General features: G+C 36.8%; 1 protein-coding gene across 3 annotated transcripts in view; it reads left to right on the forward strand.

Moving 5' to 3' along the window:
* LOC141847498 (mediator of RNA polymerase II transcription subunit 23) overlaps positions 1–23,650 on the forward strand; it is a 34,437-nt gene extending 10,787 nt beyond the window's left edge. For 2 of the 3 annotated variants that reach the window (XM_074735561.1, XM_074735563.1), the window contains 14 exons: positions 449–729; positions 2,938–3,021; positions 4,906–5,000; positions 8,785–8,947; positions 9,035–9,280; positions 11,975–12,145; positions 12,233–12,346; positions 12,443–12,568; positions 18,133–18,278; positions 19,708–19,948; positions 20,129–20,876; positions 21,284–21,465; positions 22,429–22,532; positions 23,194–23,650. In XM_074735561.1, the coding sequence (XP_074591662.1) occupies positions 449–729; positions 2,938–3,021; positions 4,906–5,000; positions 8,785–8,947; positions 9,035–9,280; positions 11,975–12,145; positions 12,233–12,346; positions 12,443–12,568; positions 18,133–18,278; positions 19,708–19,948; positions 20,129–20,876; positions 21,284–21,465; positions 22,429–22,532; positions 23,194–23,395 (2,903 nt within the window). In that variant the 3' untranslated portion in view covers positions 23,396–23,650. The remainder of the gene's footprint in view (positions 1–448; positions 730–2,937; positions 3,022–4,905; positions 5,001–8,784; positions 8,948–9,034; positions 9,281–11,974; positions 12,146–12,232; positions 12,347–12,442; positions 12,569–18,132; positions 18,279–19,707; positions 19,949–20,128; positions 20,877–21,283; positions 21,466–22,428; positions 22,533–23,193) is intronic. The other variant, XM_074735562.1, reaches the window with a different exon arrangement.
* Positions 23,651–24,620: the final 970 nt, after the last annotated feature.

Consider the following 24,620-nt stretch of genomic DNA (forward strand, 5'->3'; position numbering starts at 1 on the left):
AAGAAATCTTTGATACTAATCATTTTTATTTACCATGCTAATGTCATATTAACAGTGATTTTACCATGGTCGAAATTTTACCAGCTATTGCTTTTTTGTTCTGTCCAATGGTGTAAAAGGATTCATATAGCTGACCCTACCTAATGAGATAAGGCTTGATTATTGTTGTTGTATTATTTTTTTTTTGAATCTCATTGAGTGTTCATTATAAAGATTCTTTTCACCAATTTGAATTTTTTGCTCTTTTCACTGTTAACACTCTTAAGTTGGAAATTTGAACGTATGAAACATTTCCATGTACAAATTTGGAGATCCATTGCAACATATGAGGCATTTCCCTGGACATCTGAATTAATCATAGTGATACCTGATTCCTGAGCTATTTAGATGTTCCATTTGCTTAATTTGGCAATCATAGAATTTTATTATTCCCTATAATTTGTTTCAGCAGAACGTACATTGGATTTTATGAGTTTAGATGATCGATCTATGGGAATGTTTTGGGTTCTCTCTTTTACAATGGCTCAGCAAACGTGCGAAGCAGTTATGAATTGGCTTTCATCAGCTGGAGTAACAGAAATCCTACAAGGACCTAATATGCAACCTAATGATAGGATGATGATGATGCGAGAAACTTATCCTCTATCTATGACATTACTTTCTGGGTTGTCAATCAATTTATGCTTAAAGCTTGCATTTCAACTTGAAGAAGCCATATTTCTCGGTCAGGTATAGAAAATTTATCCACTGGAAAACTTTTCTAAAGAACTACACTTTTAGCTGTGGCCGCTTTTATCATGCACAATTATATCATTGCAGACTCATTTTTGTTAATATGGTGGGCTGCATGAATCACTTTCACCAGTGTATGAAAAATAATGAATATTTTTTTGTTAGATAAGTAAGAATCAAAGATTGCAAGGAGTTAAGAACAAGTGTTCTGGATGTCAAGGTCTTTTTCGCTCAAGATATTATCATGGAGCCTTGGGATGGTTCTACACAAAGTTCTCATAATTTTGAGTTAATCTTCATATTATCTTTTCCTTTATAATGTACTTATAAGTTTAGAAATTTCAATGTTAATACTGATTTTAATATCAGCTTATATTAGTGAATGCCAAATTGAGTTAACACATGATAAGGGTTGGCAAAGGTTGGACCATGCTGACCTAGTCCTAGGTCAGGCCTACCTCTCCCGTCTCCTCCCACATGATTTATTTCCTCTAAAAACAAGAAATTTACAGTTTCATGGCCAATTAAATTTAAATTTGTTGAGGCAAGTTGAAAAATATCTAAATAATAATGAACCGTAATGGAAAATGCTTAAATAATAATTAGTAGTAAACTATAAGCAATAATTAATGGTTATTTTTTTATATAAATAATGACAATATTTGGATTAAATAGTTAATAAATCAATAATATTTAAATAATAAAGGCTAAGTAATTCTGTAACTAGTAAATAGCAAGTATTTGATTTTTAGTTTTTTTATTAGCTTATTAGGTACTAACTTAATAGGTGATCACATGTATCAAATTATTAGCACAACTGAGTTTGCCACTTCCACTTCCTCCATTCTTCACTCCACTTCCCTCTAATCCCTACCTTTACCACTATTCATATACTCACCTTATCCACAATTCCTTGTTTCAACTTTCACCTCTATTGCCACTCCTCTACTCAACCTCTACCCTTTGCACCTCCAGCCCTACCTCTCTGATGAGCTTTTTCTTGCTTGGTCTTGTTTGGTAGAAGTTTAGATAAAACTTGATTCACTTGTTATAGGTGATACTTTATTGGTGTTGGGTGACACAAATACAGCATGTGCTTGAGCTTGCCCCAGGCATGAATCGAAGACAAACTTAGGCTGGAATGACATCTCCTTGGTGCACATGCCAAGTATGGGCCTATTAGTTTCCCGCATTTTATCCATTACAATGGAGCCAAATGACCATAATACACCTTTGGTGTTAACAAGCACCAATTTTATTACATTTGACTACAAAATTGTCAAAATGGAGTCAAATGAATAAGCCACAGGTTTGTGAAGTAGGATTGGGTTATTCAATTTGCACATTTGCAAATGAGTCTGCAAATGTTTAGAAACCACAATTAGACCCTTCAAAAACTAAACAATGTAACACTATCACTCCTAGTTCAACACTGATACTCCTGTTATCCACATGCAGAAACTTATGAGGCATCCTACACCTAGATACTAGAGTCCTAGTTACAGGCCGGTAGATATTTCATTCAGAATGAGAAAAATCATGTTATGGTATCTTAACACTGTAATAACTCACTTGTTCAAAGCTAACACATTGTCCTCTATATATAAAATGACAAATTATAAGAATTAACTTAATATGCATATGAGGATCTTGGATTTTGTCTTGCTAATTTCTGGAGGTGTTAAGGATTAAGTTGTTGGACCTTTATTCAAGTTTATTAGAGTTCTTGAGCATCAACCTTGGACATTCCCAAACCAAACCTCATCCACCAATGTTTTTCTTGCCTGAACTATTGTCCAATAGATTATTAAGCACTATGCAGAAACTACCATCTATGTGTTTAGACAATCAGATCCTGTTGTTGCCAGATTGGTTGCATTAGATTGTGTTTGTATTTTCTGGTTGATATTGCTGCTAAATTGTATCAGTTGGTTGGAGAATTTTTTTCCCCTTGAACTTTGTTTCCACCTACTAGGTTAGCATTAGTTAATACAACTATTTGATTCTCAAACTGAATAAATTATATCAAAGATGTTGGTTATGTTTGGTCAACATGCAATTTTTTGCATACTAGTGGTGACATCTTTCATTTTGTTGCAGGATTACTTATTTATTTTTAAATTGAATAAATTATATCAAAGATGTTGGTTATGATCAATCAACATGCAATTTATGTGGACTAATTTTGACATCATTTTGTTGTAGGCCATCCCTAGCATTGCCATGGTCGAAACCTACGTCAGATTGCTGCTTATTGCTCCTCACTCCTTATTTCGCCCTCATTTCACGGTATAATTTTGTGATTGTTGACCTCCTTTGCCCCTTACATTGTCTTGATAGAATTGAAATACGGATAGGGTGAATGCTGGATGTCTTAGATTTAGTAAATACTTGATATATGCAAATATATTAATGAAAATTTCTCCCATTTTTTTTGTCAAGCAAAGGCAATTATATATTCCATATAAATAGGCTTGCTTTTCATAGGGTACTACTTACACTTTTTTTCTTGTCCAGTGAACTTTCAGATTTGGTTGGGGCATCTTGAAAGTCAAATCTTTATGTTCAATATTCAGATCTAGTGGCTTGCCAATAGTGTCTGTGATGAATGTTTTAAAATTGAAATAGAAGCCCTTGGGGCTACAGTGCAATGACAAGGCACTTTTGTAATTAACCAAACATCTATGGGTCGATTCTTAATTGCGGCACATTGCGGATTAATTTCCTCCGGTGGAAAGACAACTCTAGAATGCTGGCTGCGGAGCGACGTGCCGTTCACGCTTCCCTATTTACCTTGGTGGCCGGTGGGAAACTTCCGTGGGGCTGGGCCGGTCACCTTCAGGATTAATTGGTTTGAAGAGTTGAATACCTGGACTACCTAAAATAAAAATAAAATAGAAATGGAAAATCCAGTGGCTTTGCTTGTTTATTAGTGTTGCCATGACTATCGTGTCAAATTTTTATGGATTCACATAAAGCTAAATAAGGATGAATTGCTCAATTTGGTATTGAATCACACTATGAGTTCTTATAGTTAGATCATGTCTTCATGTAAAGAATACATATGACAAGATGCATGAATAACAATTGTGGAAGTATCAAGTCCACGAACCTCCCGCCAGTGCGACGTCCTGAGGAAAGGCCGAACCATATTGGGTCTATTGTATGCAATCTTATCTTGCATTTTGCATTTTGCAAGAGACTGTTTTCGCGATTCAAATCCATGACCTCAAGGTCACTACTGTGGAAGTACCACAGCAGTGAACTAAAAATGTAAATTGAATGCTAAGTGGTTGTGAGTTGTAGGACCACATAGGGTGTTATTGATTGGTATGTCTAATGAACTAAAAGCTAGTAATAGTAGTGATACTTAGTCAAATTTATAGCTAATTCACTCTAAACCAAATAAGTTAAAAAAAAAAGGTTCCTTGCACAATGAATGTTAAGATGGATGTACTGAGTTACTACAAAGGATGAAATAGAAAATATGAATATTTTTGAGCAATTAAGTTCAGATCCAATAGATGGTTGTAATGAGAACAAATAGGTCGTATGATATGGATGTATTTGAAGATGCCTAGTTTCAATAGTTATAACTTAGAAGAATGAAATCTATTAGAGTGGGAAGTGTAAAGGGCAAAAGAGCACAAAGGAAACAATATAATGAATGATTTAATTAATTTGAATATTGCTAGTAATATAATCTTGCATATCGTTTATTGGAGGAATAAGATTCAAGTAGTTGCCCCAAATAGTTAGGATTGGGTCGGAACAAATAAGGCTTGATGATAATAAGGTTTTGGTTGATGTTAATTGCTTAGTGCGATGCCCTTTCCCTTTCTGGCTTCTTAAGCAGTAAGATCAAATCTTGCTTTGGTTATTGCAATGATCTTGATCATCTCTCAACTTAGTTGAGATGCTACTGTTTGATGAAAGCTCTGATTGGAGCTGTTAACCATGAAAATTATATTCCATTGCTTTTGAAGCAGATGAATTTGTATCAAGCTTTTAAAATTTTACCTCACTGATGTGACCTCTGTTGTATTGGTTCAGGAAATTGCATTGTTTAACCAAAAAAACTACCTTACCTAATTGATTAATTTACATTATTTTCTTGCTAGCAATATACTAGAACAATGTGCTCTTTTGTAACTTTGTTTTTTGTATCTGCAGACTTTGACCCAACGATCATCATCTTTTTTGAACAAGCCTGGAATGTCTATATTGCTCCTTGAGATATTAAACTACAGGCTACTTCCTCTATACAGGTGCTACAATGCGATATCTTTTACAATGGTTGCCCTAAAAAATCTAAAAAAGTTGTTTATTCCTTATAGACTTTACCTTTGATATTTCATGGTTCGTATTTAGTTTTGTTGATGATGCAAATCTTGTAGTTCTGCAATTTCATATCTCACAACTTTGACTAGATAAGCATTGAACGAGTTAAAGTAGTTTATGAAGGTGCTTTGTACCTTGATCTTGTCTAAATTTTTAATTTCATCCTGTACTGTATTTTTTCTCTAACTACTAAATAGTTGGATTGGCCAAGCATATGAATAGATAGCTTTTTCTTCTCGAAAATGGCCATATGCTAGTCATTTAGGTTAGCATGAAGTTATGAATCTTTAAAAAGGCTATTGCTAATATTATGAAGCATGGGTTGGACAAATGTAAATGGTATCTACTATCTACTGGTCAATGAGTGTGGAACAGAATAAAGACTGTGTAACTATAGGTAATACTTTCCCTTTTTATTTTATTCACGAATATCAAGCAATACATGTTAACATAATGCCTGGCATTTGAATTACCAATTTGATCAATTGTCGAAACTAATTGTGCACTATTCAAGTCCTTTGCTTTGATTCCATCATATCATATTGTTTAGTCTTAAACCTTAAATATGCCACGTGAGCTTTTTCTTCTTCTTCTTTTTTTCACAGTGAGATTAAGTAATTAGTGTAATGATGTTAATGACCTTGTTAACTGGGTTTGGAGGATAAGGTTAATGGGTTCAGTTGGTAGTTATTTTCAGAGAAAAACTCCCTGAACTGCTAATCAATTTTATTTAGTGTTAGGTTTTCTAATGTAGATATAAGGTTGGTGCAGCTTGAGAAACTTTGGGTGACTCAGCAAGTGACCTCACAGATTTTGTGCCTCAATCGGTGATTTTTATAAGACCAAATCATCTCTAAATAGCAGACTCCATTATATTGTTGCTTGAGCGATTAAATGACTGATAAGTAGGTGAGAGGCTCTTTATAGGCTTTCCAATAACCCAATCTTTATGATCTAGTGTGGAATAAACTAGAACTTCTAGGAATCGTAAACTTAAAACAATAAATTTTTTTTTTCAAAATTTAAAACTAAACCATGCACCACTTTATTGTATTTGATGGTTTTTTGTTATATATATATATATATATTTTTTTTTTTGGCATCAAAGGCATCTTCTATTGTAAGGCGAATTATTATATTGATGCCATTGATTATGAATTAATAATACCATGATTATCATGATATGCAAACTGTCATCACCTTGAACCAACATTCAATATACTCCACTTGCACGACACTTGTGTCTAATATCCTAACAACACCATTATGTAAATTGATTGACCACTAAGCCATACATAGCTATCTTGTAAGTGTTATGTTATAGTATACAACACTAGAACAAACATGAATCAGAAAAAATAAAGAGAATTTTAAGCTCAATAAATTCTAAACCCTAATGCAAGTAGATAGAGTCTGAGCAGAATTACGAAATCCGAGTTTATCCAGATTCATCGGATCATACTGATAGGATCGATATGATCGTGATTGGATGGCTAGAGGAGGGTTGGATAGTTCTTTGATCTGAAAATAGAAATTCTTTCTTTCTCTTATAAGTGCAGTGGATATATAAGATCCACACAACGAGAGAAAAGTACAAATACTATAGATGATTTATGTGGTTTGGAACCTCCGGTTTTTACTCCATGACCTATGAACTCTTAAGGTGAGTCACCCCTCGAAAAGCCCACTAATTTTCTCTAGTACTAGTGGTGGAGTCCTAGAGGTGGAGTAGTATATATAGAATAAAACAAAGCTTTGTGGAGCTGTGGAATGACCTAAGAAATATGACTTTGTTATTATCCTTTGAGCTCCCTTTGCCATTCCTTTTATAGCCGTCCAAATGTACATGGATAAGTTTCAATAAATATTTTGCATTAATGCCAATTGACTGATTTAAGCCAGTAGTCGATTGAAACTGGATAAGATCCTCTTCCAACAAACTCATTTTCAAATTCAATCGGGAATCCAATCAACTGTCCAATCGACTCAATCCTCAATAGTCAACTTGACTAAAATCTATTTCAGTTGACTTGGCTTCAAAGAGAAACATTCTATTTGCGAGCAATTCAGCTTGAGTTAACTCTCTAGTGGACTTAGCACATCAGTATACTAGAGTCAACTTCTAGTTCATTGAAGCATTGGCCAAGCTCTAACCTCGCTGGTTCTTGGTGTAGTCTTACGTCTAAGTAAGAAACTATCTGAACCCCAAAATATAATCATTTGACTCTTACAACTCACTTAAGAGCTTACCTTCGTAGGTTGATTTTGCTTTCAAAGTTAGCTACCATTACCCGTCAGGTCTTAAGCCCTCTTATGCACTGAGTCCTCGGCTCGTTCAACATGTCATCCTTCACTCCTCTACATAGTTTGTCTTCTTTTGGTTGTTGTCAACACTTCCACCTCGATGTTCCTCATCATGCAAGACCTTCGGATGCCCCATTCCATTCTTCTCTAATTTGTAGTGGACCTCCAGTCATTGATCCAACTAAGTTCCTATACACTTCATACATTCACAAGTTATACGAACAAACCCAACTCAAACTTTTTGCCAAACACATCAAAAGAATGTGGTCGGACATGATCACTTAGGGCATGATTGCACTAACACATACATCATTCCGTCAACATAAAAGATTATAAAACATTGAATAAATTTCACCATTCTTCTTAGTTGAATAGTTTAAAACCTAAACCATAGTCACAATGAGATAGAAAATTCCACCATTCTATAAAAAGAACATGGGAAAGTATTATTTATCAATTAATCATTGCTAAGAATACACAGCTAAAGCCACACTTAAATCCAAGAGAACCATATTTATGCATTGTCCAATCTAGCATATGACAAATTCTGATAATAGGAACCTCCATAATATCATTAAAATCACAGTTGTAGATCTTATGAATCTGAAAAAATTGAATGCCAATTACTACCAAATTCTGACCCCAATGTAAATCAGGGAAAATTGCTATCTGGTATGGATCATAAGTTGAAATTACACATTAAAAACTTCATCAACATACGATGACCCACCAAACCAAACCAACGATGATCTTGAGATCAAAAGGGTCATACATCCTACCTTTGTTCACGGTTTTCTCATTTTGATTTTGAACTGCTGAAACCTGCTCACTTAACGTTGACCCAAACAAATCTGACACCATTTACCACCCTTCAATTGCATAAACTCGACATTTGCCAATTTATCAACATATTAATGGCCAACATAATTGAAATAAATTTGTCATGTGAAAAAGGAAAGAACTCACGTTTGATAAATTTGATTCCAGATTGACCTCTTAAATGGCTTGAGCTCGACATTATCATTTCCTTTCAGTTGCTAGCATCTTATTCTGAGCCTAAACAAATTCAACGGAATCATATATTACATTTCAGGTTAAATTTAAGCTCAATTCAAATCTGTTGGACTCTAGTTAAGTTCTATTCGTAAAACAGTATATTAAAAGATTAATGGTTGATAAAAAACTGCTAGTAAAATAAAGGATTCAACAGGACATCAACTTAATTTCCTTTTTTTATAAACAAATAATAATAATTGTCTTAGATCTCAGCCCCCTCTATTTCTCTTCCCTTTTTCAGATTTTCTTTTAGGATTATTTGTAAAGATGATCTGTTCATTGACTAAATTAGTCTATTCTCACTATCCTTTATTTTAAAATTTTGATCATGCTAATGTTTTATCTTTTCAGGTACTATGGCAAGAGTAAGGCATTGATGAATGATGTTACTAAGATAATCTCAACAATCAAGGGAAAGCGTGGAGAACATCGCCATTTTAGACTGGCTGAAAATTTGTGCATGAATTTGATTCTCTCAATACGAGATTTTTTCGTGGTCAAGAAAGAATTGAAGGTTTAACCATCTCTTGAGGAATTAGTATTAATGTCATTTAGATAAAGATTATTGCTAATTTCTTTCTTATTTTGGCTGATCTTATAGGGGCCAACTGATTTTACAGAGACAATTAATCGAATCACAATAATTAGTTTGGCTATAACCATTAAGACACGTGGAGTTGCTGAGGTTGAGCACATGCTTTACCTTCAGCCTTTGTTGGAGCAGATTATGGCTACTAGTCAGCATACATGGTCCCAGAAAACTATGCGATATTTCCCTTCACTTATTCGGGATTTTTTGATTGGAAGGATAGATAAGAGGGGACAAGCTATCCAAGCGTGGCAACAAGTGAGAATTCTTTCTTCTAGGAACTTACCTTGGTGTATGTTGCCTGTTTAAAATCCACTGATTTATTATTAATGCAGGATCCTTTTAGGAGATACCTTTGGTAGTTACGATGCAACTTTATTTATTTGTTGGGCTTGTAGTGACTTAAAGAGCCAATTATATGTATTGTTCTGAATTTGTAGTCAGACGTACACCAACTTCTTTGCTATCTAAATACAGGAGTAACTCTTTTGCAGACTGGATGAAAACCTATACTTGGTGAAAAATTAAATTGAATGTCACAAAAGTTTCTTTTGTTGTATAACTCCTGAAATTTTACTTTTTAAGTCAAATTCTGGACATCATTATATTATAGGTCCTTAAATTACGGATTTGACTGGACATTTGTGAATGGATATCTCTCTATAAATTGCAATGTGTATGTAAAACAAAATTGTGCACAAATAGTACTAAGAGGTGTGCATAGGTAAGTGAAGCTCAACATTTTATATCTAAATTATGATAATGGTTATGTGTTGCTGCCTCTTAAGCCCTACTCTCTTAATTTGCAATGGAGCATACTTCTATAGTTAAAGTAGTGAACAAGTTTGAAAGGAATTCTTAGGGCAAATAGTTGTCTGAATGAGTGGGAAGGGATTCTATAGTATTTTTTACTGCCTTCTGTTATGACCTATACAATCTAAATTTGAAGATATCTTTGGCTTTTAGTTGGTTGTTATGAACAATAGTTTGATACTGCAAGCTATATAAGTTGTAGTATCCATGAAATTTTTAATGTTCTTCTATTCAGCTCTGCTTATCAAATAATTAAAATTTAGTTCTATTCACCCAGTCATGGTCTGGAACAAGTAATTGGTTCATCACCTCGATAACTTTGGTTCGTCACCTCAATAACTTTTGGATAAGTATGGTACTAGTCAAGGTTGAAATCTTGAGTTGTATCGCGCGATACCGGCAAAAAATTTGGTTCCGCCAGTGGATTGGCACCGACACAGGTGTTTCGGCTAGGATACTGTCCGGAGGCGTCGCGTGGGCCGTGCGTGTCCTAGTTGCGCGTGGCCAATCACGGTCGGTTTTTTTTTCTTCTTAACTTAGGTTTTAATAATCAACTATAGTTGGGGATAATTTAAATACGCTTAATTAAAACATCGTAAAATTATCCTATTATTTTTTAAAAAATATTTTATTTTTTATTTTTACATATTTAGATTAGATTTTTTATTTTAGTTAATATATTTTATATTTTAAAAATACCGAAACTATACTAGTATGGTACGATATGGTACCGAAACTGTATCATTTTGGTCCGGGATCGAAATCTCGGCACGGCTTGATATTTTAAACCTTTGTACTAGTATAATAAATGGTATGGATACATCTGTAGCAATATTGTATTTAAAAATTCGTATAAGTCTTGGTCAGTGTTAGTTTAACACATGCAATCTGGACAGATCTGTCTGTCAGTTCATCTAAGATGGTATCAGACAGATTTGAACCTCATGCCCAGCATTTCGATAGCAGTAAAAGAAAAAGTCTTCTATCTTTCTGACAAACTTGTCCTTGACTGGCTGCTAATAACTTAATAAGCACTAAATAAGATTCAGTAAAATAGTACAGTTTACAAGCTACTCCAATTGTATCATAAAAGCTTTGTTATGGCTGAATATAATGCTTTTCTGAGTGATTCGAATTTCCATTCATGCTGCCTTTATGGTCACATTTACCAGTATGAGCAATTGCAGATTGGCGCTAATACAATACTATGTCAAGACACAACACCAACATTACCATCCATTGTGGACTGTTGAAAACATGAATTCATGATCTTCAATCTATGACAAGGTTGGCACTGTGACTAGTGTGAACCTGTACTATGTGTTGTCACATATGGATACAAGTACAATTCTAGTTTGGTCAAGCACCAAAACTGGCACCCCACACTGACTTTGATACTTGCTCGTTATCAGATAATTTCAGATGGTAAAACATATAGTTACGAGCATTATTGCCATCATTTGCTTGTTAATTTAATCAAAGATCTGAGATCAAGTTGAGCATGGTTTGATTTAGTTTTAGTTGATTTTATATCCAATTTCTTGTTATGTTTTAAGTTATCATAAATATCAGACAATGGTAATTTAAGTTTGTAATGCTGTCATGCTAGTAAAAAGCTTGCAAATTTTGTAAGCTTATATATAGATTGTTTATGAATACAGTTATGATCTTCAAGTTCTGTCCAAAGTCCAAACCTCATTGAAAAGGACCAGGAATATAAAAGAAATATAAGAAAACAAGTACAAAAGATTAAATATGTATGAGAATAATCAAAATAGGAGCTTCAATTCTGCCATTCCAGGCTGTTGATGAAAAATGTGAAGGTTGCTTTAGGTTCAAAACTCGTCTACAACCTTTACAGTCTCAAGAAAATGAATTTTGACTGTATCCGTTGTTTTTGAAAAAGGAGTTGAGGTAGCATGACTAGGCTATCTTTGTTTTCTTTTATCTCGCCAATCATAAGTGATTGTATATATGTATCTTTCTACTTTTCACTCACATGTGGTCATTCATAGTGCCTATGTTGCTGTCTAACTGGTTTTTCTTTAACATGGGAAAGTGATATACTGATGGTTACTTGATTCAGTAGTAAATGATATATATTCTTCTTTGATACTTATTTTGGTTTTTTTTTGTTAGGCAGAGCAAACAGTTCTTAAGCAATGTACTCAGCTTCTTTCTCCCACTGCTGATCCTACTTATGTTATGACATACCTCGGTCATAGCTTTCCTCAACATCGCCAATATCTCTGTGCTGGTGCTTGGATGCTTATGAATGGACTGCCAGATAGCATTAACAGTACCAATCTTGTATGACCTTATTCATTCATCTTCTACTAAATAGTGACCTGCATGACCCTTATTTTTGTATTTCAAACTAAGTTATTGTGATTCCAGGGCCGTGTTTTAAGAGAATTGTCACCTGAAGAAGTGACATCTAATATATATACAATGGTGGATGTCCTCCTTCATCAAATTCAGATGGAGCTGCAACGTGGACTTCCTGCTCAGGTTTTTTCCCTCTTTTAGAAACATATAGATACAATCATATCATCTTTTTTTTGATATGTGGAGTGCATAACTGTTTGTTTGGATATATTGATGCAGGATCTATTATCAAAAGCAATTGCAAATTTTTCCTTTTTTATTTGGACGCTTGAGCTACTTCCATTGGATATTATAGTTCTTGCTCTTATTGATCGGGATGATGACCCTTATGCTCTGCGCATTGTGGTATGTTTTGTCGAACACTTTATTGATATTCTTCGTTGGAGTATGCTTCTATTACATGCTAATGAGAAAATTCATAATAAGCTAGTTAAGTATGAGAGTGTGGCATCTTTAGTTTATCTCACATTAATGATATTCAACTTCTTGGAGTAACATGGTTCTTTATGTATTTAATTTCGACCTTGCTCGCTATTTTGTTATATTTGCATTTAATCCATGTTAGGCCTCAGCAAGGCTAATTTCAATCAGCATTTATGTTCCTGTTAAAACATAATGTGAAAGATGATATTTAATTTGTATGTGGAAGATAGAAAAGGTGATGATTAAGTTTTCTTGAGATTAACATACAAGTTGTTCCATCTGATCTTGTTTGTGTCCATAACACCTTTTTCATTTTGGCACAAAGTTCAAAATTGGTCTTTAATCGAATCAAATTAATACCTAAGCATTAGAAACAGATTGTAAAGGTTGTCAATGTTGATCATTTGCCATATGAAAGAGAAAATAAAACAAACAAGTTGTGCTAAAACTAAAAAGATGTCAGGGCGGTGGCACCCAGAGCGGAGGCGATGACACCCAGGTTGGTGCACAGGGTGGAGGCACTTAGTGTCTTCCTAGTGCGTAGAGTGGAGGCACCCTGTATCATCTTGGTGTGCGGAGCGAGAACACCCAGAGTGGAGACTGGACAACCCAGGCTGACGCGCAGAATGGAGGCACCTAGTGTAATGCTGATGTGCAGAGAGGAGACACCCAGTAAAGCGGCATGGAAGGAGGCAACTACACCAAGAAGGAGGTCGGCACGTGGTGTTCGCAACACGTCATAAGGATCACAAGCTGGAATATTAGGGGCTTCTACAAGCCCCTAAAACAGAAGGGGGTCCAGAGCCTCCTTTAGCGTCGACGACTAGCAATTTTAGGCTTGATGGAAACCAAGCTATCGGACGAGGATGTCAACGACTCACTTCGTAGACGATTTCCAAGTATGAGAATTGAACATAACTTTCAATTCTCTAATCGTGGGCACATCCTGTTGCTATAGAAGAAGGAACTTGTGGACTTACACATTCTACGGATGGAAGTGCAATCCATACACTGTTAAATACAATGTAAGATCAGTGGATGGTAACTCCTAGTCACCTGTGTATACGGGTTGCATAGTATCATGACAAGAAGACCGTTGTGGGCCTCCCTTATGGAACTAGCTGATGGTGTATAGAGCCCTTGGATGGCTTGGGGACTACAACGCCTTAATAACTGCTCAAGGCAAAGGAGACATCCCGATAACTTACTATGAAACTAAGGACTTGCAAATGATGGCACAGACATGCAACTTGATGGATCTTCGCTCTATTGGATGTCGCCTAACCTAGACAAATGGACATGTCTCAACAAAATTGGATCAGACAATGGTAAACTCCCAATGGCTACTGGAAGACTTCCAAAGCTATGCGGAGTTCACGACACCGGGCTGCTTGTCAGATCATTCCTACTATGTGGTCAGTTTGCTCGATGCGGAGACACCCAAGCAACAACCTTTCAAGTTTCACAACATGTGGACGCTTCACGAGGGCTTCCAACAACTGATTGACACGTCACGGGATGAGCATGTGAACAGGACAGCCCAGTTCCACTTTAAGCACAAGTTGTCCAGATTGAAATGACACCTCCGGGCACTCAACTAGCAAAATTTTCAGTGCATATCACAAAAGGTGAAGAGGGCAGTGGAGGACCAAGAGATGGTTCAGCAGTAAATACTTTGCTAGGGGTCTTGCACTGGAGAACTATAGACATCTAAGGGTGACGACCAACAAACTAACGGAGGCAGAATGATCTTTCTACCAATAGAAGGTGAAGTGCACATATATGAGGCAAAGCGACTGATGCATGAAGTTCTTTCATGACTTGGTGAAGCGGAACAACAAGCGAAACATGCTGCTAACCATCACAAAGGTGTTTGAAGAGCAAACAAGCCTTAAGGAGGTAGCAGATGAGTTTGTGTCCCACTTCGAGCAGGTGCTCGGTATGAACAAAGGCACCCAAAGGCATGTTGATGCATAGAGCAGAGGCACCCACAGACATGATGGTACGCAAAATGGTATGGAGAACATAGGCATCCACAGGCATGATGATGCACAATGCAGAGGCGAACCGTGCAAAGACGAAGGCACCCACAAGCATGATGGTGCGCAGAGTGGGAGGCGGTGTGTAAAGCGGAGGCATCCACGAGCATGATGGTGTGCAGAGTAGAGGTACCCATAGGCATAATGGTGCGTAGAGCGGAGGCAACCAGTACAGAGACGGAGGCGATACACAGAGTGGAGGCACTCACAGACATGTTGATGCGCATAGAGGAGGCACCCGTAGGCATGATGGTGCGTAGACCGGAGGCACCCACAGGTATTTTGGTGCGTAGAGCAGAGGAATCACATGCATGATGGTGCACAGACCGGAGGCACCTACAGGCAGGATGGTGCGCCGAGCGGAGGCACCCACAGACATGACGATGCGTAGAGCGGAGACACCTAATGCACAGGTGGAGTTGGTGTAGAGCTGGATGGGTCGTTCCTTTCCCAAGAGCAGCAACTACTTTTGGTGGCCCCAATTACATCCGATGAGATACGAGCAACACTCTTTGATATTGGCAGTGATCGGGCGTCGAGATCAGATGGGTATGGCTCAAAATTCTTCAAGGCGGCTTGAACGACGGTCCACACCGATGTGTATGCGGCAGTTCAGGAATTCTTTGCGTCGGGGCACCTCTTGAAGCAATGGAATCACACCTTGTTGATTCTTGTGCCAAAATCAGAACATATATCGCCTGTCACAAACTACAGGTCGATATCCTCATACACCATCCGTCATAGACTACAGGTCGATATCCTACTGTACAGCGATCTACAAAGTCATCTTCAATATACTAGCAGCTCAACTTCGCATAGTGTTGAGCAGAATTCTGGATCCTGCACAAGTCTCTTTGCAGAGGATAGATGCATAATGGAAAACATTCATCTTGCATAAGAAATGTTGTGGAAGTATGCACGGAAGCTGGTCTCACCAAGATGTGTACTCAAACTGGACTTACAAAAGGTGTTTGATATGGTGGATTGGGCTTTCTTGCTAGCGGCTCTCTGACACTTTGGCTTCCCGCAATAATATGTGGCTTGAATAGAGGAGTGCATCACAACGTCTCTTACTTGGTGGGCATCAATGGTGCCATGTATGGATTCATCAAAGGTCGGAGAGGACTATGACAAGGTGGAATGTGGGTTGCCATTCACCCGTTCTCACCTTTTCTTTTTGGATTTTCTTTGGAGGTGATCTCACGATCACTCAAGACGACAGCAAAGCAACCCACATTCCACTACCATCCTATGAGTGCCGGTGTCCAAATCACCCACTTGACATATGCCGATGATCTGCTCATCTTCGCTTGGCGGACAAATCAATAGTGGAATCAGTGGCGGACTGTCTAGAGGAGTTTAGGAGCATGACTGGACTTCACCCGAACTTCCATAAGTCAAGGTTGTACATCGCAGGGGTGAATGAACAAACAACAGAGAGGTTGTTGTAGATTACCAATTTTCAGTGCGAAACCTTTCCGTTCCGCTATCTTGACATCCCTATTGTGACAGAGAGGCTTCGTACAATCAACTACGGCCTGTTGACAGAGATTATCATGAGAAAGCTCGCTTCTTGGCCAAAGCAAACATTATCCTACGCCAGCAAACTAGAATTGGTGAAGACGGTGATCTCAGCTATCAACTATTTTTGGCTTTCAATTTTACCGATCCCATGTGCAGTCATCAACAAGATCTACGCCATATGTTACTCTTTTGTATGGAACATCAAGCACCCACCAATCTCTTGGGCAACCATGTGCTTGGCAAAGGAGGAATGTGGATACAAATTGCACGATCTATGAATATGAAATTCTGCACTGCTGTCCAAATCTTTGTAGAATATTCAATGCAAGGACTCTTTATGGGTCCGATGGGTTCATCATCAATATTTTCAGCAAACCGGGATGTGGGAATGGCAAACCAAAGCATTTGACAATTCGCTTATCAAGAAGATCATTGAGATTCAGCAAGCAGTTTGAGCGCGGACAGATTCTGTTCAACAGGCTACGAGCTTGTTGGAATCATGGTTTGCCCTAGCACATCGGTGTGACAGAGCAGAGACACCTAGTGCCATGCTGGTGCGCAGAACAAAGGTGTCCAAGGCCATGCTGGTGCGCAGGGAGGAGGCACCTAGTGCAGTGGTGGAGGAACCTAGTGTGGAGGCGGTGAGCAGTACAGAGACATCTAGTGCATAGGCGGCGCGCAGAGCGAAGACACCCAATGCCTTCTTGGCGCGTTGAGTGGAGGTACACATAGGTATGATGGTGTGTAAACTGGAGGCACTACAAGCATGGCGGTGTGCAGGCCGAAGACACCCAGTACGGTGGTGGTGAGCAGTGCGAAGGCATCCAGTGAGGAGGCACCTGGTGCTATGCTGGCACGCTGAGCGGAGGCATCCAGTGCCATGCAGGTGCGCAGAGTAGAGGCATCTAGTGCGGAGGCGGTGCGCGGAGCAGAGGTACCCAGTGCCTTACTGGCCCGTAGAGTGAAGGTTCCCAGTGCCTTACTGGCGCGCAGAGCGGAGACATCTAGTGCGGAGGCGGTCCATGGAACAGAGGCACCAGTGCAGCGGCAGGGCACCACAAGGTGACACGCAGGGTTGTGGGCGGAGGCACTACGATCGCATACAAAGCAATAGGAAGCCATTGTCAACGGTTATTTGGAGGTCGTACAGCGTGCTGAAGCATCAATTTGTCATGTGGATGCTTGCAAATGGCAAGACACGCACCAAGGACAGATTGATGTATGTAGAATGTAAGACATGTCCACTACGCCAACGGAAGGACGAGACGGCGGACCACCTTTTCTTCTCATGCTTGGTCATTGTACCTCTATGGGTGAAGGTTCAAAGATGGCTTCACATGGACCATCGATTTCAGACAACAATAGATATGTTGGATCTATTTCAGAGGCGGTTCGGTGGAGGAAGCATCCTCAACAAGGCGCGACACTTGGACATTACATGCATGATCTACTTGATTTGGCAAACTCGCAATCGATGCCAATATGAGGGAGGGGCCCCAAGCATAGGGAGGATGTTCACGAAGGTTCAAACGCATAGTTTAGATTTTTGAGTGCTCCCCATGTAAGATCATGACAAAAGTTGTCTTTGTTAAACATGCTTTATATGATTCCCTTCAAAAGCGGCAGCAAAATATTCTATTGAGAAATTATACATTTTCAAGATAAAAGTAAACAATCATTGTGCAAAGTGATTATCCTAAAAGTAAACTTCAAAATAAATGAAGCATACTTTGAGGTGACAAGAAAAAACATCCAACCCAATACTAAAATATCATAGATTATCAAGCATATGCTCATAATTCTCATAAATTATCAGTATTGTAGGAATTAAAATCCGTCAGCATTTCTTTTTGGTATATTGAACATTATCAATAGTATTTTCCTGATTGTTTTTTAATGTGTGATAAAAATTTTAAATCACAGATAAGTCTTCTTGACAAACCTGAACTTCAACAACGGATTAGAATGTACTGCACCAGTCGTTCTCCTGAACATTGGGCCCACAATCAACTTTCAAAAAGAGTTGAACTGCAAAAAGCTCTCGGCAACCATCTCTCATGGAAGGATCGGTGAGGCTTATTGTAGATGATTTCTGTTGTCATTCTATTTATACATCAATGATTGATACTTCAATATCAGTCAGATATGTTAATCTTTGCGTCAAACTGTTTGTGCATATCCAAATTTTTTCATGAAGCTGTTAGGCTTATCCTACTCAAGGTTGCCAGCTAAATATCTGTACCTTTATAAATAATGAGGACGTAGAGAACCTAGATGTTTTACCTGATAATCTCTTCTAGAATATTACACACTAATTAAAATATTGAACTGTAGTTGGGTAGTTTGATTAGTGTAAAAGCAATGCACTTGGACAAGTGCTTAAGTTCTGAAACAATGCTAGTTTAGCTCAATCACCTAAATCATGCACAGGATAGTTTTAACCTATATCACCTGAGCCACTCTCATCTGAAACACTAGGATTCATCTTAGCCCTTAGATATTTACAAAGATGATAAAACCTGCTAACATAGAACTACCTCCGCAAGTGAAACTAATGTCACTTGGATGACTATCAAACATGCTACAACATAGCTAAATAACTGATTTATTACAATTTTCATACTAATGTTAAAAGTATATACTTAGTTTAAGAAATTATAAATGTGGGCAACATTCTATCTTAATTTAGTGCTTAGGAGAATACTTTTGTGCAGTGTTTCAGCTTTAGCAATGACTTTTTTCTCACAAATGTGGTCTGAACAGCTAGTGTTGATGAGATCTGATGACAGTTTATTCTTTGTCTCTCTCCTCCCTTTCTCTTTGTTATGCCTGCTTAGGTTCTATATATTGACTGTTTGACATCACATAATGATGTGTGTTGTAAACAAAACAACCCTTAACACACAGCAAAATAAACCATACCTCTATCCAGTAGCCAGAATAACTCCCAAAAGAATTTGGCGAAGCCATTTCGACAACCATGCCTGGAACTGGAACTGGAGGTAGAACAAGGAATATACACATGACAAATAAGAATGTAGCAAGAACACGAGCACAGGTAAAAATAGGGCACAACAGCACATAGGTATCATCAACATTGTAGGGACATTTATCATCCAATAATTAAAGCCAAAAAATTCAGTGAAATTACAAATACATTTTAGGCCTAATTTAAATTCAAATTAATTAGTTCTCTGTTAAAGGTTACAATAATTGACTTAGAAGTTATATTTGAGCCTTGTGCACATCTCAGGATGGAAATATACTATCCTGTTAAGTTATTATTGTTTGGCAAGTCATTGCAGCTCTACGCAGACTAAGATTGATTTAGTTCAGGTTCATGACTAATCATACTTGACATAGATTACTCCACATGTAGAAGATAAGAATCTCTTACTCTTTAATTTTTCTAATTATTTTCGTAATATGCTTTCTGCAAGTAAGAAATTACCAATCATTTTCATATTTGATGGGTTGAATCATAAAGGGCTATTGCAGGTACCCCACATTTTTTGATGACATTGCCGCACGGTTAATCCCTGTTATTCCTCTTGTAGTTTATCGGCTCATTGAGAATGATGCTACTGATATTGCTGATAGAGTTCTTAATTCTTATACTCAACTTATGGCATTTCATCCTTTGAGGTTTACTTTTGTTCGTGATACACTTGCATATTTTTATGGTCACCTTCCAAATAAACTTATTCTCCGAGTACTAAAAGTGCTTGATCTCACAAAGGTACATTGTTTCCCTTCTTTTTTCTCTTATTTTCCAAAAAAAAAAAAAACTGGGAAGGACTAAGGAGTCCTCATTCCATTTCTGAGAAGAAAATGAACACACAATATATATATATTTTTGTCAATATCACCCTATTTTATTCTTGATTTTCTATCTTAAGTGTAGACAATTCTTTTTCAGATTCCATTTTCAGAGTCATTTCCGCAATATATGGCTTCACCAAATTCTTCTGTATGTCCGCCACAAGAATATTTTGCTAATCTTTTATTGGGTCTCGTAAATAACGTCATACCCTCTCTAAATAGCAAATCAAAATTGGACTCTTCAGGAGATTCTTCTGGCAATTTTGGCCGTGCAACTTTAAATAGAACCCAAGCAACTTCAATTAACAGTTCGGATGGACAGAAGGCCTTCTATGAGAATCAAGATCCTGGAACATATACGCAGCTTGTCCTAGAAACTGCAGCTATTGAAATCCTTTCTCTTCCAGTATCAGCTTCTCAGGTAGTGGCTTCTCTTGTACAGATTATTGTCCACATACAGCCAACGCTTATCCAGTCTGGCAGTGGAATTTCACATGGGCAAACTTCTGGTATACCAACATCACCTTCTGCTGGAAGTACTGAATCAATGAACACAAGTCGTTCAACTTCTTCAACAAGTTGGGTCAATGCTAACAGTTTTGTTTCAAAAAGTGGTTATTCTTGTCAGCAGTTATCTTGTTTAATGATCCAAGCATGTGGACTTTTGCTTGCCCAACTACCGCCAGAATTTCATCTACAGCTGTATTCTGAAGCAGCACGCATCATAAAAGATTGTTGGTGGCTTGTGGATGGTAAAAGATCACTGGATGAGCTGGAATCTGCTGTTGGCTATGCTTTGTTGGATTCCACATGGGCTTCTCAGGATAACACATCAACTGCCATAGGTATTAATTGGGCTAATTGGTTTATCATGAAAGATCATGTCTTTTGTTTGTTTGATCTGTTATATTCGTGATTCCAAAGTGTTTGGACACAAATTAGTCAAGTTTTTTTTTTCTATATTTTTGGGTGCTGAAATAAGTGGCCGTTGAAAAGATAATCTTAGATTTTTTTCAAGAAGAATGAGCGTCAGTTCTCTGTTTGTCATCACATAGAATAAATTTAGAAATTATTTGCACGAAGAGTAGGCTTTAAACGTCAAAGTGTCTGTAAGGCGGTGAAGGCATGACCATTAGCTTCTTGATTTTTACGGTGCAAATCCTACATGCCCTCTTAGACCAACTACATTTTCTCATCTATTATACATATTTTATCTACATTTTAAAGCCAAGTTGCTCCTTTTCTGTGTCAGGAAACATTGTGTCTCTACTGCATGCTTTCTTTAGCAATCTTCCACATGAATGGCTGGAATCAACACACACAATTATTAAGCATCTACGCCCAGTGAGTTCTGTGGCAATGGTCCGAATAGCTTTCCGAATAATGAGCCCTTTATTGCCTCGTCTTGCCTTTGCTAGGCCTCTTTTTATGAAGGTAAGATGGGAAATCTTTTTTAAGCATGTTGATATGGAACTTTTGATTTTTGTCAACTGCCAAGAAAATAGTATGCAAGAGAAGTTCTCATCTCACTGTGGATGCATATAGTAACTAGCCATTTGAAATCTTTAAAATTATACTTTCTATTTACTGACACTCTCAAGTTGCAAACTGGAACTACACCATGTGCTGCAATATTACTAACCTATAATTGACTTGAACTATGGAACATGCTGTAGTATTTTTATTTGAACGAGCCTATTATATAAAGCATGTTCTTGAAATTGTGCTGCATTTTTGCTTATTAGTGTGATATAAAGGTTCTGCTTCAATAAAATCAAATGAGGCAGTTTTTATTTGATACTGTGAAATTTGACCAAGTGACAATTTATCACGAAAGATTAAGTTAGAAATGATATAAACATATATGTGTGTGTGTGTGTTCTTTAGACCTCCCGTGTATGTGGGCAGGTGGTGAATCTGGCAGCAATTTGAACGCCCTCCTCATTTTTGGTATTACCCAAACCCAAGCCTAGGGATGATAATGCATCCCAAATAGTTGCATTCCATAGGAACCCGACCTGTTTAGTCAGGTTCGGTTATCTGTTCATACTAATAATCAAGTTCAGAAAGTTATATTATTGATGTAACTGAGTTACAGTTAGCTTCATATGTACATAAAAGTGGGCACCTGCAGGAACATAAGTGCCCAAAACAGGTATTTAATCGCACGTTCTGTGATACTTGCAATAAAATGTTGGTATCATTTTTTCACGTGTTCATGTTGTACAGAACTTTACCTGCCATGTTCTCTTAGTTGGACTGGTATACGGTGAAGTTCGAATGGTGCTTTCCTGTCCTTCACTCAATCTTCTTAATCTATATTTTTTTATTTTCTTTAAAGCATAATATATGTCCATTCACTTTAAAAGATGACCATATTTTTTTTATTTCTTATAGACATTAGCACTGCTGTTCAATGTGATGGCTGATGTTTTTGGAAAGAACTCACAGACTGCTGTTTCTGCAGAAGCATCCGATATAAGGGACCTTATTGACTTCTTGTGAGTTTGACTTCCTTATTAGTTGACTTGCATTAGTTAAAAATTAAAATCTGTTTCTATTTGCAATATTCAATTAATTATTATTTTTGATATTATCATCATAATCAAATTATATTTGTCCCAACTATTAGGAGTCAAGGCAAGACTAAATCTATTAAGTTATTTTCTGCTAATAAGTTCAGAATTATAAGGTAGGTTGTCTGTCTGTACCTAGTGCATCTTTTTTTTTTTTAGAACAGCATTTACGATTTTAATTTCCAGTTGTGATAGTCATCATCATCATCAAGTTGTTTATCCCAACCTTTGGGGGACGGCTACATGAATCAAATTTGGACTAATATTTTCTTTGGTCTCTCATACACTTTCTAACTTTTACGCTTTCCATTCTCAATTCTCTAACTCTATAGATTCTATTGATTAACTTTAAATTCCTTCACCATTTCAATCTATTTTCACTCATTTTATCAACTACTACTGGAGCCACACTAACAGATTTTACTCTTCAAACTCAAGAAATTCTATTAGTTATCTTTGAGTTCATCCCAAGTAAAAGATTCAACTATTTCAACTCTGTATAATATCATTTTTGAATCATTATTAATTAAAGCTACACTTATTTACTCTCAGAAATTTGATTTTTAATATGGAATGTACAAACCAGGCACCATGCTGTGATGTACGAAGGACAAGGTGGACCTGTACAGAACAATAGCAAACCTAAAGTGGAGATCCTCACACTGTGTGGCAAAGTCATGACACTTTTGAGACCTGATGTTCAACACCTCTTTTCTCACTTGAAGATTGATCAGACTTCCTCCATCTACGCAGCAACGCATCCCAAACTTACACAAAATTCAGCTTGATCGATTAATCGTAATCTAATTTATCGACACTAATATATACGAAGCGAATCTTTCCTAGTTTTCCTCTTGTCATAAAAGTGTGTTTGTGTTGTTTAAGTGATGATTAGGCCATGTTAAAGGATGTCGGTTGAATTCGAATCTAACACAAGGGATGGATGCCATGATAGTTAACTATGTTTTATAGGGAGGTCAGTTGACAGAATGTAAAATATTGTTGAATGTATTTATTTTATATATTGTTTACTATTAAACTAATATAGATGAGCTCACGGGCACCTTCATTAATATAGTTAAGTTAATTTGACATTTTGTGTTAAATTTAATTAGTTGCATAACCTCTCAAAATCAGGGTTAAAATCACTAAAAACTTAAGATTTAAAAAAAAAAAACGTATAAACTTTCTATAATGACATCACGTTACATTTTGAAATAAAATTAAAATTCTTAGTATTATATTGGCTATTGTTGTCTTTAGTATAATGATTAATAAAAGTAGTAAATTAGTGTTTAATAGCATAATAAATAGTACGACCATGCACTTATGAAGATGAAGGTGATGACTTTCTCATCAATTAATTACCTGCTTGAAACGTCGAGCAAATTGAAAAGATAAAATAAAATAAAATGTAATTTGTTTTAACCTCTTAGACGTCGACTCATTTGATTGCTTATGAATAATATAAAATCTATAAGTCCAGCGAATATGTAAACTAATTAATTAAAGCAGATACATGATTAAAACCTTAATCGAATGAGATTAAAATTATGAGTCAGGGACATTGCAATCCAGCATTAAGTGAGGTACAGTAACCTCGTGTGTTCTTACCGCCATTGGCTAGGTGCAAAAAAGTTCCAAAAATTTCAAAATCAGCCAAAAATTAATGAAAATAATTGTAGGTTTGTTTTCTTACGATCATTAGCGGTGAGGTCACTCCTAACACCAAAAGAGCTACGGTGACCGCCAGTAAAATCACCGCCTCCGTCCTCTGATAAAAAAGGTCCGAAATTTTTTTAATTGATCAAAATATTTTTAAAAAATCACCGGTATGATTTCTTATATTAACCTGCGGTAAGCGCACTCAATACCATAATAAACTGTGATCGGTAGGCAGTAACAACACCGGTTTAAATAGACATTTAAAAAAAAACCTTAAAATTTTAAAATTCATATCATTTTATTACTAATCATTAACATCACTACTCATTTAATGGATCTTTATGTAAC

Source organism: Curcuma longa, chromosome 16 (assembly GCF_044706935.1).
Source record: "Curcuma longa cultivar G26 ecotype Majalengka, Jawa Barat chromosome 16, ITB_CL_G26_1.1, whole genome shotgun sequence".
In the NCBI taxonomy this organism is placed as follows: domain Eukaryota; kingdom Viridiplantae; phylum Streptophyta; class Magnoliopsida; order Zingiberales; family Zingiberaceae; genus Curcuma; species Curcuma longa.